The 13,240-nt window shown below is 44.2% G+C and overlaps 1 protein-coding gene across 1 annotated transcript in view; it reads right to left on the reverse strand.

Annotated features, from left to right (window-relative positions):
* Positions 1–2,529: 2,529 nt before the first annotated feature.
* Positions 2,530–13,240, reverse strand: part of LOC115206775 (ATP-binding cassette sub-family B member 7, mitochondrial-like) — a 46,658-nt gene continuing 35,947 nt past the window's right edge. Inside the window, exon 8 of the mRNA XM_029773976.1 lies at positions 2,530–3,398. Within this exon, the coding sequence (XP_029629836.1) occupies positions 3,177–3,398 (222 nt within the window). The 3' untranslated portion in view covers positions 2,530–3,176. The remainder of the gene's footprint in view (positions 3,399–13,240) is intronic.

Below are 13,240 nucleotides of genomic sequence, written 5' to 3' on the forward strand. Positions count from 1 at the left end.
CTATGGGGAGGATATGAAATGAGGAGACTATGGGGAGGATATGAACTATAAACTGAGGAGACTATGGGGAGGATATGAACTGTAAACTGAGGAGACTATGTGGAGGATATGAACTGAGGAGACTATGGGGAGAATATGAACTATAAACTGAATAGACTATGGGGAGGATATGAACTGAGGAGACTATGGGGAGGATATGAACTGAGGAGACTATGGGGAGGATATGAACTATAAACTGAGGAGACTATGGGGAGGATATGAACTGTAAACTGAGGAGACTATGGGGAGGATATGAACTGAGGAGACTATGGGGAGGATATGAACTATAAACTGAAGAGACTATGGGGAGGATATGAACTGAGGAAACTATGGGGAGGAAATGAACTGAGGAGACTATGGGGAGGAAATGAACTGAGGAGACTATGGGGAGGATATGAACTGAGGACACTATGGGGAGCATATGAACTGAGGAAACTATGGGGAGGCTTTGAACTGAGGAGACTATGGGGAGGATGTGAACTGAGGAGACTATGGGGAGGATATGAACTGATGAGACTATGGGGAGGATATAACTGAGGAGACTATGGGGAGGATAGAATTGTGGAGACTATGGGGAGGATATGAACTGAGTAGACTATGGAGAGGATATGAACTGAGGAGACTATGGGGAGGATATGAACTGAGGAGACTATGGGGAGGATATAAACTGAGGAGACTAGGTGGAGGATATGAACTGAGGAGACTATGGGGAGGATTTGAACTGAGGAGACTATGGGTAGCATATGAACTGAGGAGACTATGGGGAGGATATGAACTATAAACTGAGGAGACTATGGGGAGGATATGAACTGTAGACTGAGGAGACTATGGGGAGAATATGAACTGAGGAGACTATGGGGAGAATATGTACTATAAACTGGGGAGATTATGGGGAGGATATGGACTATGAACTGAGGAGACTATGGGGAGGATATGAACTGAGGAGACTATGGGGAGGATATGAACTCTAAACTGAGGAGACTATGGGGAAGATATGAACTGAGGAGACTATGGGGATGTTGTGTCTTTGGGTACCATTAACTTAAGAAATGTTTATCAAAATAACTCCCTGTAATTATTATCACGCGATTAAACGGATTAATCGTTTAACTGTAATTAACTAGGAGATCGGGGCACCAAGGAAAATATTCAGATTACAAAGTTATAATTTAGCTAATATAACTTTCCTATATTATAACATTATATATTATATTATAGTATAGGCCGATTATCTTCTGGTTTAATGGTGTATTTTACCTCGCGTCCAGTCTCATTCCAAACGTCGTAAATTGTTGTATCTGCACAAATCCAGCCTTTACTAAATCATTCATACATCAACTGTCTTAAAATCTTTTATTTACTAAACAAAGTAATTCACAGAAAGTATACAAACAGTAATTATCGTCACAAAGAATTGGTAGAGTAATGTGCCCTAGTGGGCTAAACAGGCATGGCTGGTGTCTTGTTAAAACAAAGGGTCATAAAGGGCAGCTGAGAAGACACTAGAGTTGATAAATATTAACAATTGATATGCTAATCCTTTGCACATGAACGCTCACTCATTCGGGAACAATTGCAATCAATATATATTTACGCTCAGTGTGGCGTCGGGATCCTTCTTGGAGAGTTTTTGTCCACGTTCTCTCTCTCTCTCTCTCTTGGTTAGAATGGATCTTTCAAAGCGACATTCATTAATGTCGTTATAGAATGGGTTTTTGTCGGTCTTCGCGTTCAATGATATTAATTAATAGTCTGCAGCTAGAAATTCTATCAAAGACTTGTTATTATTCTGTCGGTATCGATAGTCTAAAAGTTTAACCACGTGGTATGGTTAAAGTTAAGTAGAGGGATGCAGGGTCAAACCTATTGGCCAACTCGTAATGGAGTGGAGGCCTGATGTGGTAGGGAGGAATGATGTGGAATCACCAAGCAAACTAGACTGGTAGGGAGGAAGGATGTGCAATCGCCAAGCAAACTAGACTGGTAGGGAGGAAGGATGTGGAATCACCAAGCAAACTAGACTGGTAGGGAGGAAGGATGTGGAATCGCCAAGCAAACTAGACTGGTAGGGAGGAAGGATGTGGAATCACCAAGCAAACTAGACTGGTAGGGAGGAAGGATGTGGCATTACCAAGCAACCTAGACTGGTAGGGAGGAAGTACAGGACCACCCCGTGGCATCAGGGAGGAAGAACCGTACAAAACGGCTGGTGTGTTATCCATAGAAAACACAATGAAGAATGATCTGGATCCCTCTAACTCAACTCTGGACCTCCTAGCCAGTTCCACTGCGCATTTTTCATTGTTCCCCTCTAATCAGGGACTGGTTTAGACCTGTGACACCAGGTGGGTGCAATTAATTATCAGGTAGAACAGAAAAGCAGAAGGCTCCGGACATTAAGAAAGACCTCCCCTTCATCAGACTGACAGATAATAGGAACAATCTGAGTCTCACTGTTCTTGATTCAGGTTATCACACAAAAATACCATGTCCTTTCTCCAATGCCTTTATGTAATTATACATATTACATTTCTGTTGGACATGAAAGTGAATTTGTACAACAAGTCCAACCAGCGTTCCGTTCTAACAAACTGTACATGATGACATCACGCAACATGGGCACTGATCTGACAAATAAGCTTTAATGTTCTTACTCAGTCCTGTTCTTACTCGGTCATGGTCTTACTCGGTCCTGTTCTGACTCGGTCCTGTTCTTACTCAGTCGGTCCTGGACTTACTCAGTCGGTCCTGGTCTTACTCGGTCCTGGTCTTACTCGGTCCTGGTCTTACTCGGTCCTATACACCATGATGTCATCATATATAAGATATCTTATGCGTGGTTTGTCCTGAGATGATTGGTGGATGAACACTGCCTCTCTGTAGACATCAGCCAATGGCAGATAGGCTTCCTTCTCAGGCTTCCTTCTCAGTCTTCTCTTCGGCCACCAATCGCCTTCTCAAGAGGAGCAGGGGGCGAGGCAGCCAGCCCAGGGTTCATCATGGCAGGAGTGAGATGGAGAGAGGTGTAGGTGGCCCCTCCCCTGAGAGAGACTAAAGTACTGAGTGCAGGCTGTCAGTGAGTGAAGGAAGGAGGAAGGGAGGACAAGTATTGAGGGGTGTCCTTGTCTCTCCTCTCCTCAAAAGGAGCAGTTCCCACAGCCCTTGACACTGTTCATGATCTCCTCCTGTAGTTTCTTCCTCTCCTCCTCCTCCTTCTGGCTGAGTCTCTCTGGCTGCAGCTCCACTGGGCTGTTCTTACTGTTCAGTATCTTGCTCTTCTGAGTGTTCCACAGGTCAGCATACAGAGAGCCTGGAGTAGCCAGGAGAGAGTGGTGGTCCCCTCGCTCTGCTATCTTACCCTGGAGGAGGAGGGAAGAGGGAGACAGAGGGAGACAGATGGGGACAGAGGGAGAAGAACAGAGAGAGGGACAGAGAGAGAGAGAGGAGGATTATTCTACTATAAAGTCTAGTTGAGTCCGACTAAAGTCCATGTAAAAAGGACTTTGACACAGAATGCAGTATTGAATGGGAGACATCGAGAATGAATGATAATATCAACTCTACAGTGATGAATAGAGTCAACTCTCCGTCTCTCTGAAACCCTCCCTCTGTACCTGACTCTTCCCTACTCTCTGAAACCCTCCCTCTGTACATGACTCTTCCCTACTCTCTGGAACCCTCCCTCTGTACCTGACTCTTCCCTACTCTCTGTCTCTCTGAAACCCTCCCTCTCTATCTGACTCTTCCCTACTCTCCGTTTCTCTGAAACCATCCCTCTGTACCTGACTCTTCCCTACTCTCTGAAACCCTCCCTCTGTACCTGACTCTTCCCTACTCTCTGTCTCTCTGAAACCCTCCTTCTGTACCTGACTCTTCCCTACTGGCACACAGCAGCAGCACACCCCCTCCCTCCCTCCCCCACCCACCCACCCACCCACCCACTCAGTAATAAAAGTGTCGCACCCCCCAGGGAGCGAGGCAGAAATGTTGGCACCGTGAGCATGCACGTAACTGACTGTTTCTAACTCTGTGACTTAACGAGCCGACACCATGGCGACACGGCATAACACGCCTCCTCGCCACGACGACCTTCTGATCTCTCCATCTGACGCTCTGCCTCTGCTCACAGGGGAACATGGAAAACATTACCAACAGCTTTCAAAGTGCTACGACGCACCACAAGACAAACCAAACCTCAACCCTTTCTCCTCTTTCTATTCCTCATCCCCCTCTCCTCTTTCTATTCCTCATCCCCCTCTCCTCTCCTCTTTCTATTCCTCATCCTCCTCTCCTCTTTTTAGTCCTCATCCCCCTCTCCTATCCTCTTTTTAGTCCTCATCCCCCTCACCTCTCCTGTCCTCTTTCTATTCCTCATCCCCCTCTCCTCTTTCTATTCCTCATCCCCCTCTCCTCTCCTCTTTCTATTCCTCATTCCTCTCTCCTCCTACCTCACTAGATTAATGTTTTAACCTCTCTGGCGCATGTGGGACGAACTCGTCCCACCTACGTAACAGCCACTGAAATCCAGTGGCGCGATTTTTGAATCGTTAGAAATACTATTACTTCAATTTCTCAAACATATGACTATTTTACAGCTATTTAAAGACAAGAATCTCGTTAATCTAACCACACTGTCCGATTTCAAAAAGGCTTTACAACGAAAGCAAAACATTAGATTATGTCAGCAGAGTGCCCAGCCAGAAATAATCAGACACCCATTTTTCAAGCTAGCATATCATGTCACATGAACCCAAACCACAGCTAAATGCAGCACTAACCTTTTATGATCTTCATCAGATGACACACCTAGGACATTGTGTTATACAATAGATGCATGTCTGTTCAATCAAGTTCATATTTATATCAAAAAACAGCTTTTTACATTAGCATGTGACGTTCAGAAAAAGCATAACCCCCGCAAACTTCCGGGGAATTTACTAACAGTTTGCTAAATTACTCACGATAAACGTTCACAAAAAGCATAACAATTATTTTAAGAATTATAGATACATTACTCCTCTATGCACTCGATATGTCCGATTTTAAAATAGCTTTTCGGATGAAGCACATTTTGCAATAATCTAAGTACATAGCCCGGCATCACAGGGCTAGCTATTTAGACACCCACCCAGGTCAGCCTCCACCAAAATCACATTTCCTATAAGAAAAATGTTCTTACCTTGCTTGTTCTTCGTCAGAATACACTGCCAGGACTTCTACTTCAATAACAAATGTTGGTTTGGTCCCAAATAATCCATCGTTATATCCAAACAGCGACGTTTTGTTCGTGAGTTCTAGACACTATCAGAATGCTACATCACGGTCTCGCGCATGGCGCATTGGCGTGACAAAAAATGTCTAAATATTCCATTACCGTACTTTGAAGCATGTCAACCGCTGTTTAAAACCAATGTTTATGCCATTTATCTCGTAGAAAAGCGATAATATTCCGACCGGGAATATGCAATCAGCCTAAACAGCCGAATTAAATTTCTCCTCAGGAGCGAATCGTGCATGCGCCTCATTCAAAGGTCCTCTGATCCGCCACTTACCAAAGGCGATAATGTGTTTCAGCCTGAGGCTGCCTCGTCAACCTTCAGGTATTTCCCGGGTTCTGAGAGCCTATCGGAGCCCTGGGAATTGTCACGTTACAGCTAAGATCCTTACTTTTCAATAAACAGATGCAAGACGCACGACTCCTTGTCAGACAGGGTACTTCCTGCATGAAACCTTGTCAGGTTTTTGCCTGCCATAGGAGTTCTGTTATACTCACAGACACCATTCAAACAGTTTTAGAAAATTCAGAGTGTTTTCTATCCAAACCTGAACAATAATATGTATATTCTAGCTTCTGAGTTGGTGTAGGAGGCAGTTAAAAATGGGCACATATTTTTTCCAAAACTCTCAATACTGCCCCCTAGCCCAAACAGGTTAAGTGAGAACTCTACCTCGATATAATAGCTGAAAGAGGTACATAACCAAACAGGGCCTGGTTTCCCCATAACTAAACAGGGCCTGGTTTCCCCATAACTAAACAGGGCCTGGTTTCCCCATAACTAAACAGGGCCTGGTTTCCCCATAACTAAACAGAGCCTGGTTTCCCCATATAAATGGTATTTAGGTTAACCTCCCTGGGCAAGGTGGGACGTTTGTGTCCCACCCTAGTCAACAGCCAGTGGAATCGCGTGGCGCGAAATACAATTACCTCGAAAATGCTATAACTTCAATTTCTCAAACATATTACTATTTTACACCATTTTAAAGACAAGACTCTCGTTAATCTAACCACATTGTCCGATTTCAAAAAGGCTTTACAGCGAAAGCAAAACATTAGATTATGTCAGGAGAGAACCCTGCCAAAAATAATCACACAGCCATTTTCAAAGCAAGCATATATGTCACAAAAACCAAAACCACAGCTAAATGCAGCACTAACCTTTGATGATCTTCATCAGATGACACACTTAGGACATTATGTTATACAATACATGCATATTTTGCTCAATCAAGTTCATATTTATATCAAAACCCAGCTTTTTACATTAGCATGTGATGTTCAGAACTAGCATACCCACCACAAACTTCCGGTCAATTTACTAAATTACTCACGATTAACGTTCACAAAATACATAACAATTATTTTAAGAATTATAGATACAGAACTCCTTCATGCAATCGCGGTGTCAGATTTTAAAATAGCTTTTCGGCGAAAGCACATTTTGCAATATTCTGAGTACAAAGCCGGCCATCACGGCTAGCTAATTTGACACCCACCAAGTTTGGCCCCCACCAAACTCAGATTTACTATAAGAAAAATTGGATTACCTTTGCTGTTCTTCGTCAGAATCGACTCCCAGGACTTCTACTTCAAAAACAAATGTTGTTTTGGTTCCAAATAATCCACAGTTATATTCAAATACCTCCGTTTTGTTCGTGCGTTCAGGTCAGCATCCGAAGGGTGACGCGCGAGCGCATTTCGTGACAAAAAAATTCAAAATATTCCACTACCGTACTTCGAAGCATGTCAAACGCTGTTTAAAATAAATTTTTATGCTATTTTTCTCGTAAAATAGCGATAATATTCCAACCGGGTGTAACGGTTGTCGTCTGGAATAGTGGACCAAAACGCAGCGGGTTGTATACTAATCTTCTTTTAATAGGATTAAGAAGGAAAACCAAACAAACACGTATACAAAAATCACAAAAATGATGAACGACGAAAATAGTCTTGTCAGGCTAAACAGCTATACAAGCAAAACCTCCCACAAATCACAAACACACCCTAATATATAGGACTCTCAATCAAAGGCAACTAGACAACCCCTGCCTCCAATTGAGAGTCCACACCCCAATTAACTAAACATAGAAACAGACTAACTAGAAAGAACATAGAAATAGACTAACATAGAGCAGTGACCAAAAACCCCAGAAATAATAAATCAAACACCCTACTACATAAACCATCACCCCGAAACACATAAACAAAATACCCTCTGCCACGTCCTGACCAAACTACAATAGCAAATAATCTTTATACTGGTCAGGACGTGACAGTACCCCCCCTAAAGGTGCAGACCCCGGATGCACCTCGTAAAAAACAAAATAAAAAAAAATAAAAATCCCCCTAAACTAAAGGGAGGGAAGGGAGGGTGGCTGCCGTCACCGACGGCACTTGTGCTACACCCCCCCTCCCCAACCCACCTATGCAGGAGGTGGTTCAGGCTCCGGCCTACTGTCCTCCAGAATGCAGACAGACTTGCTTAGTTTCGGGCCGTAGGCAGACTTCCATTGTTCCGGACCGTAGGCAGACCTCTTCATTTCCACACTGTAGGCAGACTCATTAAATACATAGTTAATCATATTTAGTTCCAGATCATCAACTGACTCCCTTGGTTCCGGGTCATAGGCAGACTCACCCGGTTCTGGGTCGCAGGCAGACTCCTTCGGTTCCGGGTCGCAGGCAGACTCCCTCGGTTCCGGGTCGCAGGCTGACCCCTTCGGTTCCGGGTCGCAGGCAGACCCCTTCGGTTCCGGGTCGCAGGCAGACCCCTTCGGTTCTGGGTCGCAGGCAGCCTCCCTCGGTTCCGGGTCGCAGGCAGACTCCCTCGGTTCCGGGTCGCAGGCAGACTCCCTCGGTTCCGGGTCGCAGGCAGACTCCCTCGGTTCCGGACCAGACACTGTTGCCGGATAATCTGGACCGCACACTGGTGCCGGATACTCTGGACCGCACACTGTTGCCGGATACTCTGGACCGCACACTGTTGCCGGATACTCTGGACTGCACACTGTTGCCGGATACTCTGGACTGCACACTGTTGCCGAACTCTCGAGGCTGGGCTGATGCACTGGAAGCCTGATGCGTGGTATGGATGTGCCAGTCTGGGGACACGCACCTCAGGGCTAGTGCGGGGAGCAGGAACAGGCCGAGTCGGACTGGGTTGACTCACTAGAAGCCTGATGCGTGGTGCTGGTACTGGAGGTATCAGCCTGGGAACACGCACCTCAGGGCTAGTGCGGGGAGCAGGAACAGGCCGAGTCGGACTGGGTTGACTCACTAGAAGCCTGATGCGTGGTGCTGGTACTGGAGGTATCAGCCTGGGAACACGCACCTCAGGGCTAGTGCGGGGAGCGGGAACAGGACGAGTCGGACTGGGCTGACGCACTGGACCGTAGAGGCGTACTGGCGGTCTTGAGCGCAGAACTGGCATCGCTCTTACTGGCTGGATGCCCACTTCCCCCTGGCAAATGCGGGGAGCTGGTATTGCGCGTACCGGCCTAAAAATACTTGGCCTAGCCACAGTACCCATTACCCCGAAGCACGGGACCTGTCCATTCACTGGTTGCCCAGAAAAAGTATGGAGATTTGGCCTGGGGCTCAAGCCTCGCCCAGCCAAACTACCCATGTGCCCCCCCCAAAAAAAGTATTGGGGCTGCCTCTCGGGCTTAAACGCCAGTCGTGTTCCCCGGTAGCGTTCCCGGTCATTACCAGACTTCCTCCATGGGCCCTCTCCGGCCAGAATCTGCTCCCACGTCCATTTCTCCCGCCAGTCCATATTGAATTCCCCTTGCTCCTTACTCCGCTGCTTGGTCAATTTGTGGTGGGAGGTTCTGTAACGGTTGTCGTCTGGAATAGTGGACCAAATCGCAGCGGGTTGTATACTCATCTTCTTTTAATAGGATTAAGAAGGAAAACCAAACAAACACGTATACAAAAATCACAAAAATTATGAACGACGAAAATACAGTCTTGTCAGGCTAAACAGCTAAACAAGCACAACCTCCCACAAATCACAAACACACCCTAATATATAGGACTCTCAATCAAAGGCAACTAGACAACCCCTGCCTCCAATTGAAAGTCCACACCCCAATTAACTAAACATAGAAACAGACTAACTAGAAAGAACATAGAAATAGACTAACATAGAGCAGTGACCAAAAACCCCAGAAATAATAAATCAAACACCCTACTACATAAACCATCACCCCGAAACACATAAACAAAATACCCTCTGCCACGTCCTGACCAAACTACAATAGCAAATAATCTTTATACTGGTCAGGACGTGACACCGGGCGACGTTGTATTCATTCAAAGGCTGAAAGAAAAAAATTGAGAATTCACATGAACGCGCATCTCCTGTGTCACTGTTCTCAGCCTGACCACTCACAAAATCTCCTGCTGTTTTTCGCCCAGAGACAGGAGAGACGTCATTCCACTTTCTGGCGCCTTCTGATAGCCAATGGAAGCCTTAGAAAATGTCACGTTACAGCAGAGATGCTGTATTTTTGATAGAGATGCCACAGAAGGAGAACAAATTGTCAGACAGGGCACATCCTGTATGGAATCTTCTCAGGTTTTGGCCTGCCATATGAGTTCTGTTATACTCACAGACACCATTCAAACAGTTTTAGAAACTTTAGAGTGTTTTCTATCCAAATCTCGTTTCTGGGCAAGAGTAGTAACCAGTTTAAATTGGGTACGTTTTTTATCCGGCCGTGCAAATACTGCCCCCTAGCCCCAACAGGTTAACGAGTGTTTTAACAATGCATCTTTCTTACAACAGCTGAAGATGTACCATGCGTTTCCCAAAACACCATGCAGAGAGAACCTTTGCTAAGTGTGTTGTTGAGAATCTTCGCTAAGTGTGTTGTTGAGAACCTTCGCTAAGTGTGTTGTTGAGAACCTTCGCTAAGTGTGTTGTTGAGAACCTTCGCTAAGTGTGTTGTTGAGGCATTTGTCGATACTGATAGGATCGAAAGAAAGGGAATGCTGCTCTCGGATCAGATTTCGCTATTCAAATCTTTCCTTAACTTCTTGAGGCTACCTGGGATGTTAGCGTGCCCCCCATGGCGCACCCTATCAACAGCAGGTGCGTTTCAAGAGCGGCAAATTTGAAACCAAATAAATGTACAAATTCAAATTTCTCAAACATACAACTAACTTACAGCCTTTGAAAGATAAACATCTTCTTAATCTAACCACGTTTACCGATTTCAAAAAGGTTTTACGGGGAAAGCATAAAGTTAGGTTATGTTAGGAGAGTACATTGACAATAGCGGTGTGCAATGCATTGTCGATTCAAAGACAGGCTTCACCAAAACCATACAATCAGCTAAAATTATGCACTAACCTTTTACAATCTCCATCAGATGACACTCCTAGGACATTATGTTAGACAATGCATGCATTTTTAGTTCTATCAAGTTCATATTTATATCTAAAAACAGTGTTTTACTATGGCGTTGATGTTCAGGAAATCGTTTCCCTCCAATACCGGCAGTCAAGTCATCACAACAAAATAATTCATTAATATTAGAAAACATTGCTAAAATATTATATTGTCATTCAAAGAATTATAGATTTACATCTCTTGAACGCAATGGACTTGCCAGATTTAAAATTAACCTTACTGGGAAATCACACTTTGCAATAATCTGAGCACTGCGCCAGAAAAATACGCATCGCGATACAGACTAACCGCCATGTTGGAGGAATCTAAAATCGAAAATACTATATAAATAATCCATTACCTTTGATTCTCTTCATCAGATGTCACTTCCAAAGAGTCCCAGGTCCATAACGAATGTAGTTTTGTTCAAAAAAGCTCATCATTTATGTCGAAAAACCTCCGTGTTGTAGCGCATGATCTAAGCCAGCCGGACTTCACTTCACTTCAAGAACGGAAAAAATATATTTCCGTTCGTTCAAACATGTCAAACGTTGTATCGCATAAATCATTAGGGCCTTTTTTAACCAGAACATGAATAAAATTCAAGGCGGACCTTTGGGTTTTCTTTTAAAACGTTTCGGAATGAGAGTACCCACCATCAAATCGCGCGCCAGGTGTCTAATGGACCATCACGTTCCATGGCTCTTATTCGGTCAGATCTCACTGTAGAACACTCAAAACACTTTGTAAAGGCTGGGGACATCTTGTGGAAGCAATAGGAAGTGCCAGAATATTCCTCACCCCCTTTGTTTTTCAATGGCATAGGCTCAAAGTCAATTCAACACATCAGGTATCCACTTCCTGTCAGAATCTGTCTCAGGGTTTTGCCTGCCAAATGAGTTCTGTTATACTCACAGACACCATTCAAACAGTTTTTGAAACTTTAGGGTGTTTTCTATCCATATATAATAAGTATATGCATATTGTAGTTACTGGGTAGGTGTAGGAGGCAGATAAAAATGGGCACATATTTTTTCAAAAAATTCTCAATACTGCCCCCTATACCCTAACAGGTTAACACTAGAATTTTTCCACAATACTGACGACAAATCAGCTCCTGGAGAGACATTAGGCCTACCACCGATAGTAGCTAATATCGAGGCATCTCATTCTAATGCTTAGCCTATCCTATAACTGTGACTTGTTTCAGGAAACTAAGAGTATGTCGCGCGCATCACTACTTCACAGGAGAACATACATTTAGGGCAGAAATGTCTTGTGGAACATGTGAACTTTCATGTGCCTTAGTAACAAACTTGTATGCCATCTGTAAATATAAATACAATTTGTTAAATTACGAGCCTAGTTGGTTTCGCCTCTGAAAAAGCCAGAAACCTTCCCGCTGGCCATGATTGGCTGAGATAATGAATGGGCTGGACATGTGTAATAAAGATAATCTAACGTTTTACCTAATGATATATAAGGAGGGCATTTGCACAACATGCTTCACAACAGCACACAACAAAATTCCAGAGACATATTGAGCAACCAACTGATACCAATCACGAACACACCCAGAGACAGATGGCTGACTTAAGCACTCACACAAAAATGTCAAGACATGAAAGCGCCCTAGCCACACGAACTGACCACTGGTGTAAAAAACAACATTCCATGAATATCGCAAACCACCCAGACACGAATTAGCAGAAAAACACACTTAGGGGTGTTGGACTCCGAAGACAAAGGACACTGCCAAGGGCCAATGGGAAGTCGACACCACCTGGAGAATGGACCGTCCCTCCACTCATCGACCAGTCAGGAGAGCGGACCTACTAGACTCAACCTACGTCAACACACTGTTATTTCATTGTATAAATTGGATGCACACCATGTTTCGGGGCGCTCTTCCGCTAGTTCCCTATGAGCTAAACGAAGGAGTCCGTGCACGCTTTGGCAAATATCTTTGTCTCATAATAAACTGCCTACTATAAACTGAATCCACCCGGTCCAGCGTCTTGACTTGGTCTCCTTCTCAAGTAACTGATCGTCAACACATGCCGAGAGATGAGTTCATGGTGGTCTGCCATAAAGGACTGTCAATAATGAGCTGCTCAGTATGGTTTTATAAATTTGTTATTTTACCTTTATTTAAATAGACAAGTCAGTTAACCTCTCTAGGGCAGGCGGGACGAAATCGTCCCACCTACATAACAGCCAGTTGAATCCTGTGGCGCGATTTTCAAATCCCTTAGAAATGCTATTACTTCAATTTCTCAAACATATGACTATTTTACAGCTATTTAAAGACAAGACTCTCGTTAATCTAACCACACTGTCCGATTTCAAAAAGGCTTTATAACGAAAGCAAAACATTAGATTATGTCAGCAGAGTACCCAGCCAGAAATAATCAGACACCCATTTTTCAAGCTAGCATATAATGTCACAAAAACCCAGAAGACAGCTAAATGCAGCACTAACCTTTGATGATCTTCATCAGATGACACACCTAGGACATTATGTTATA

This window comes from Salmo trutta, chromosome 13 (assembly GCF_901001165.1).
Source record: "Salmo trutta chromosome 13, fSalTru1.1, whole genome shotgun sequence".
NCBI lineage: Eukaryota > Metazoa > Chordata > Actinopteri > Salmoniformes > Salmonidae > Salmo > Salmo trutta.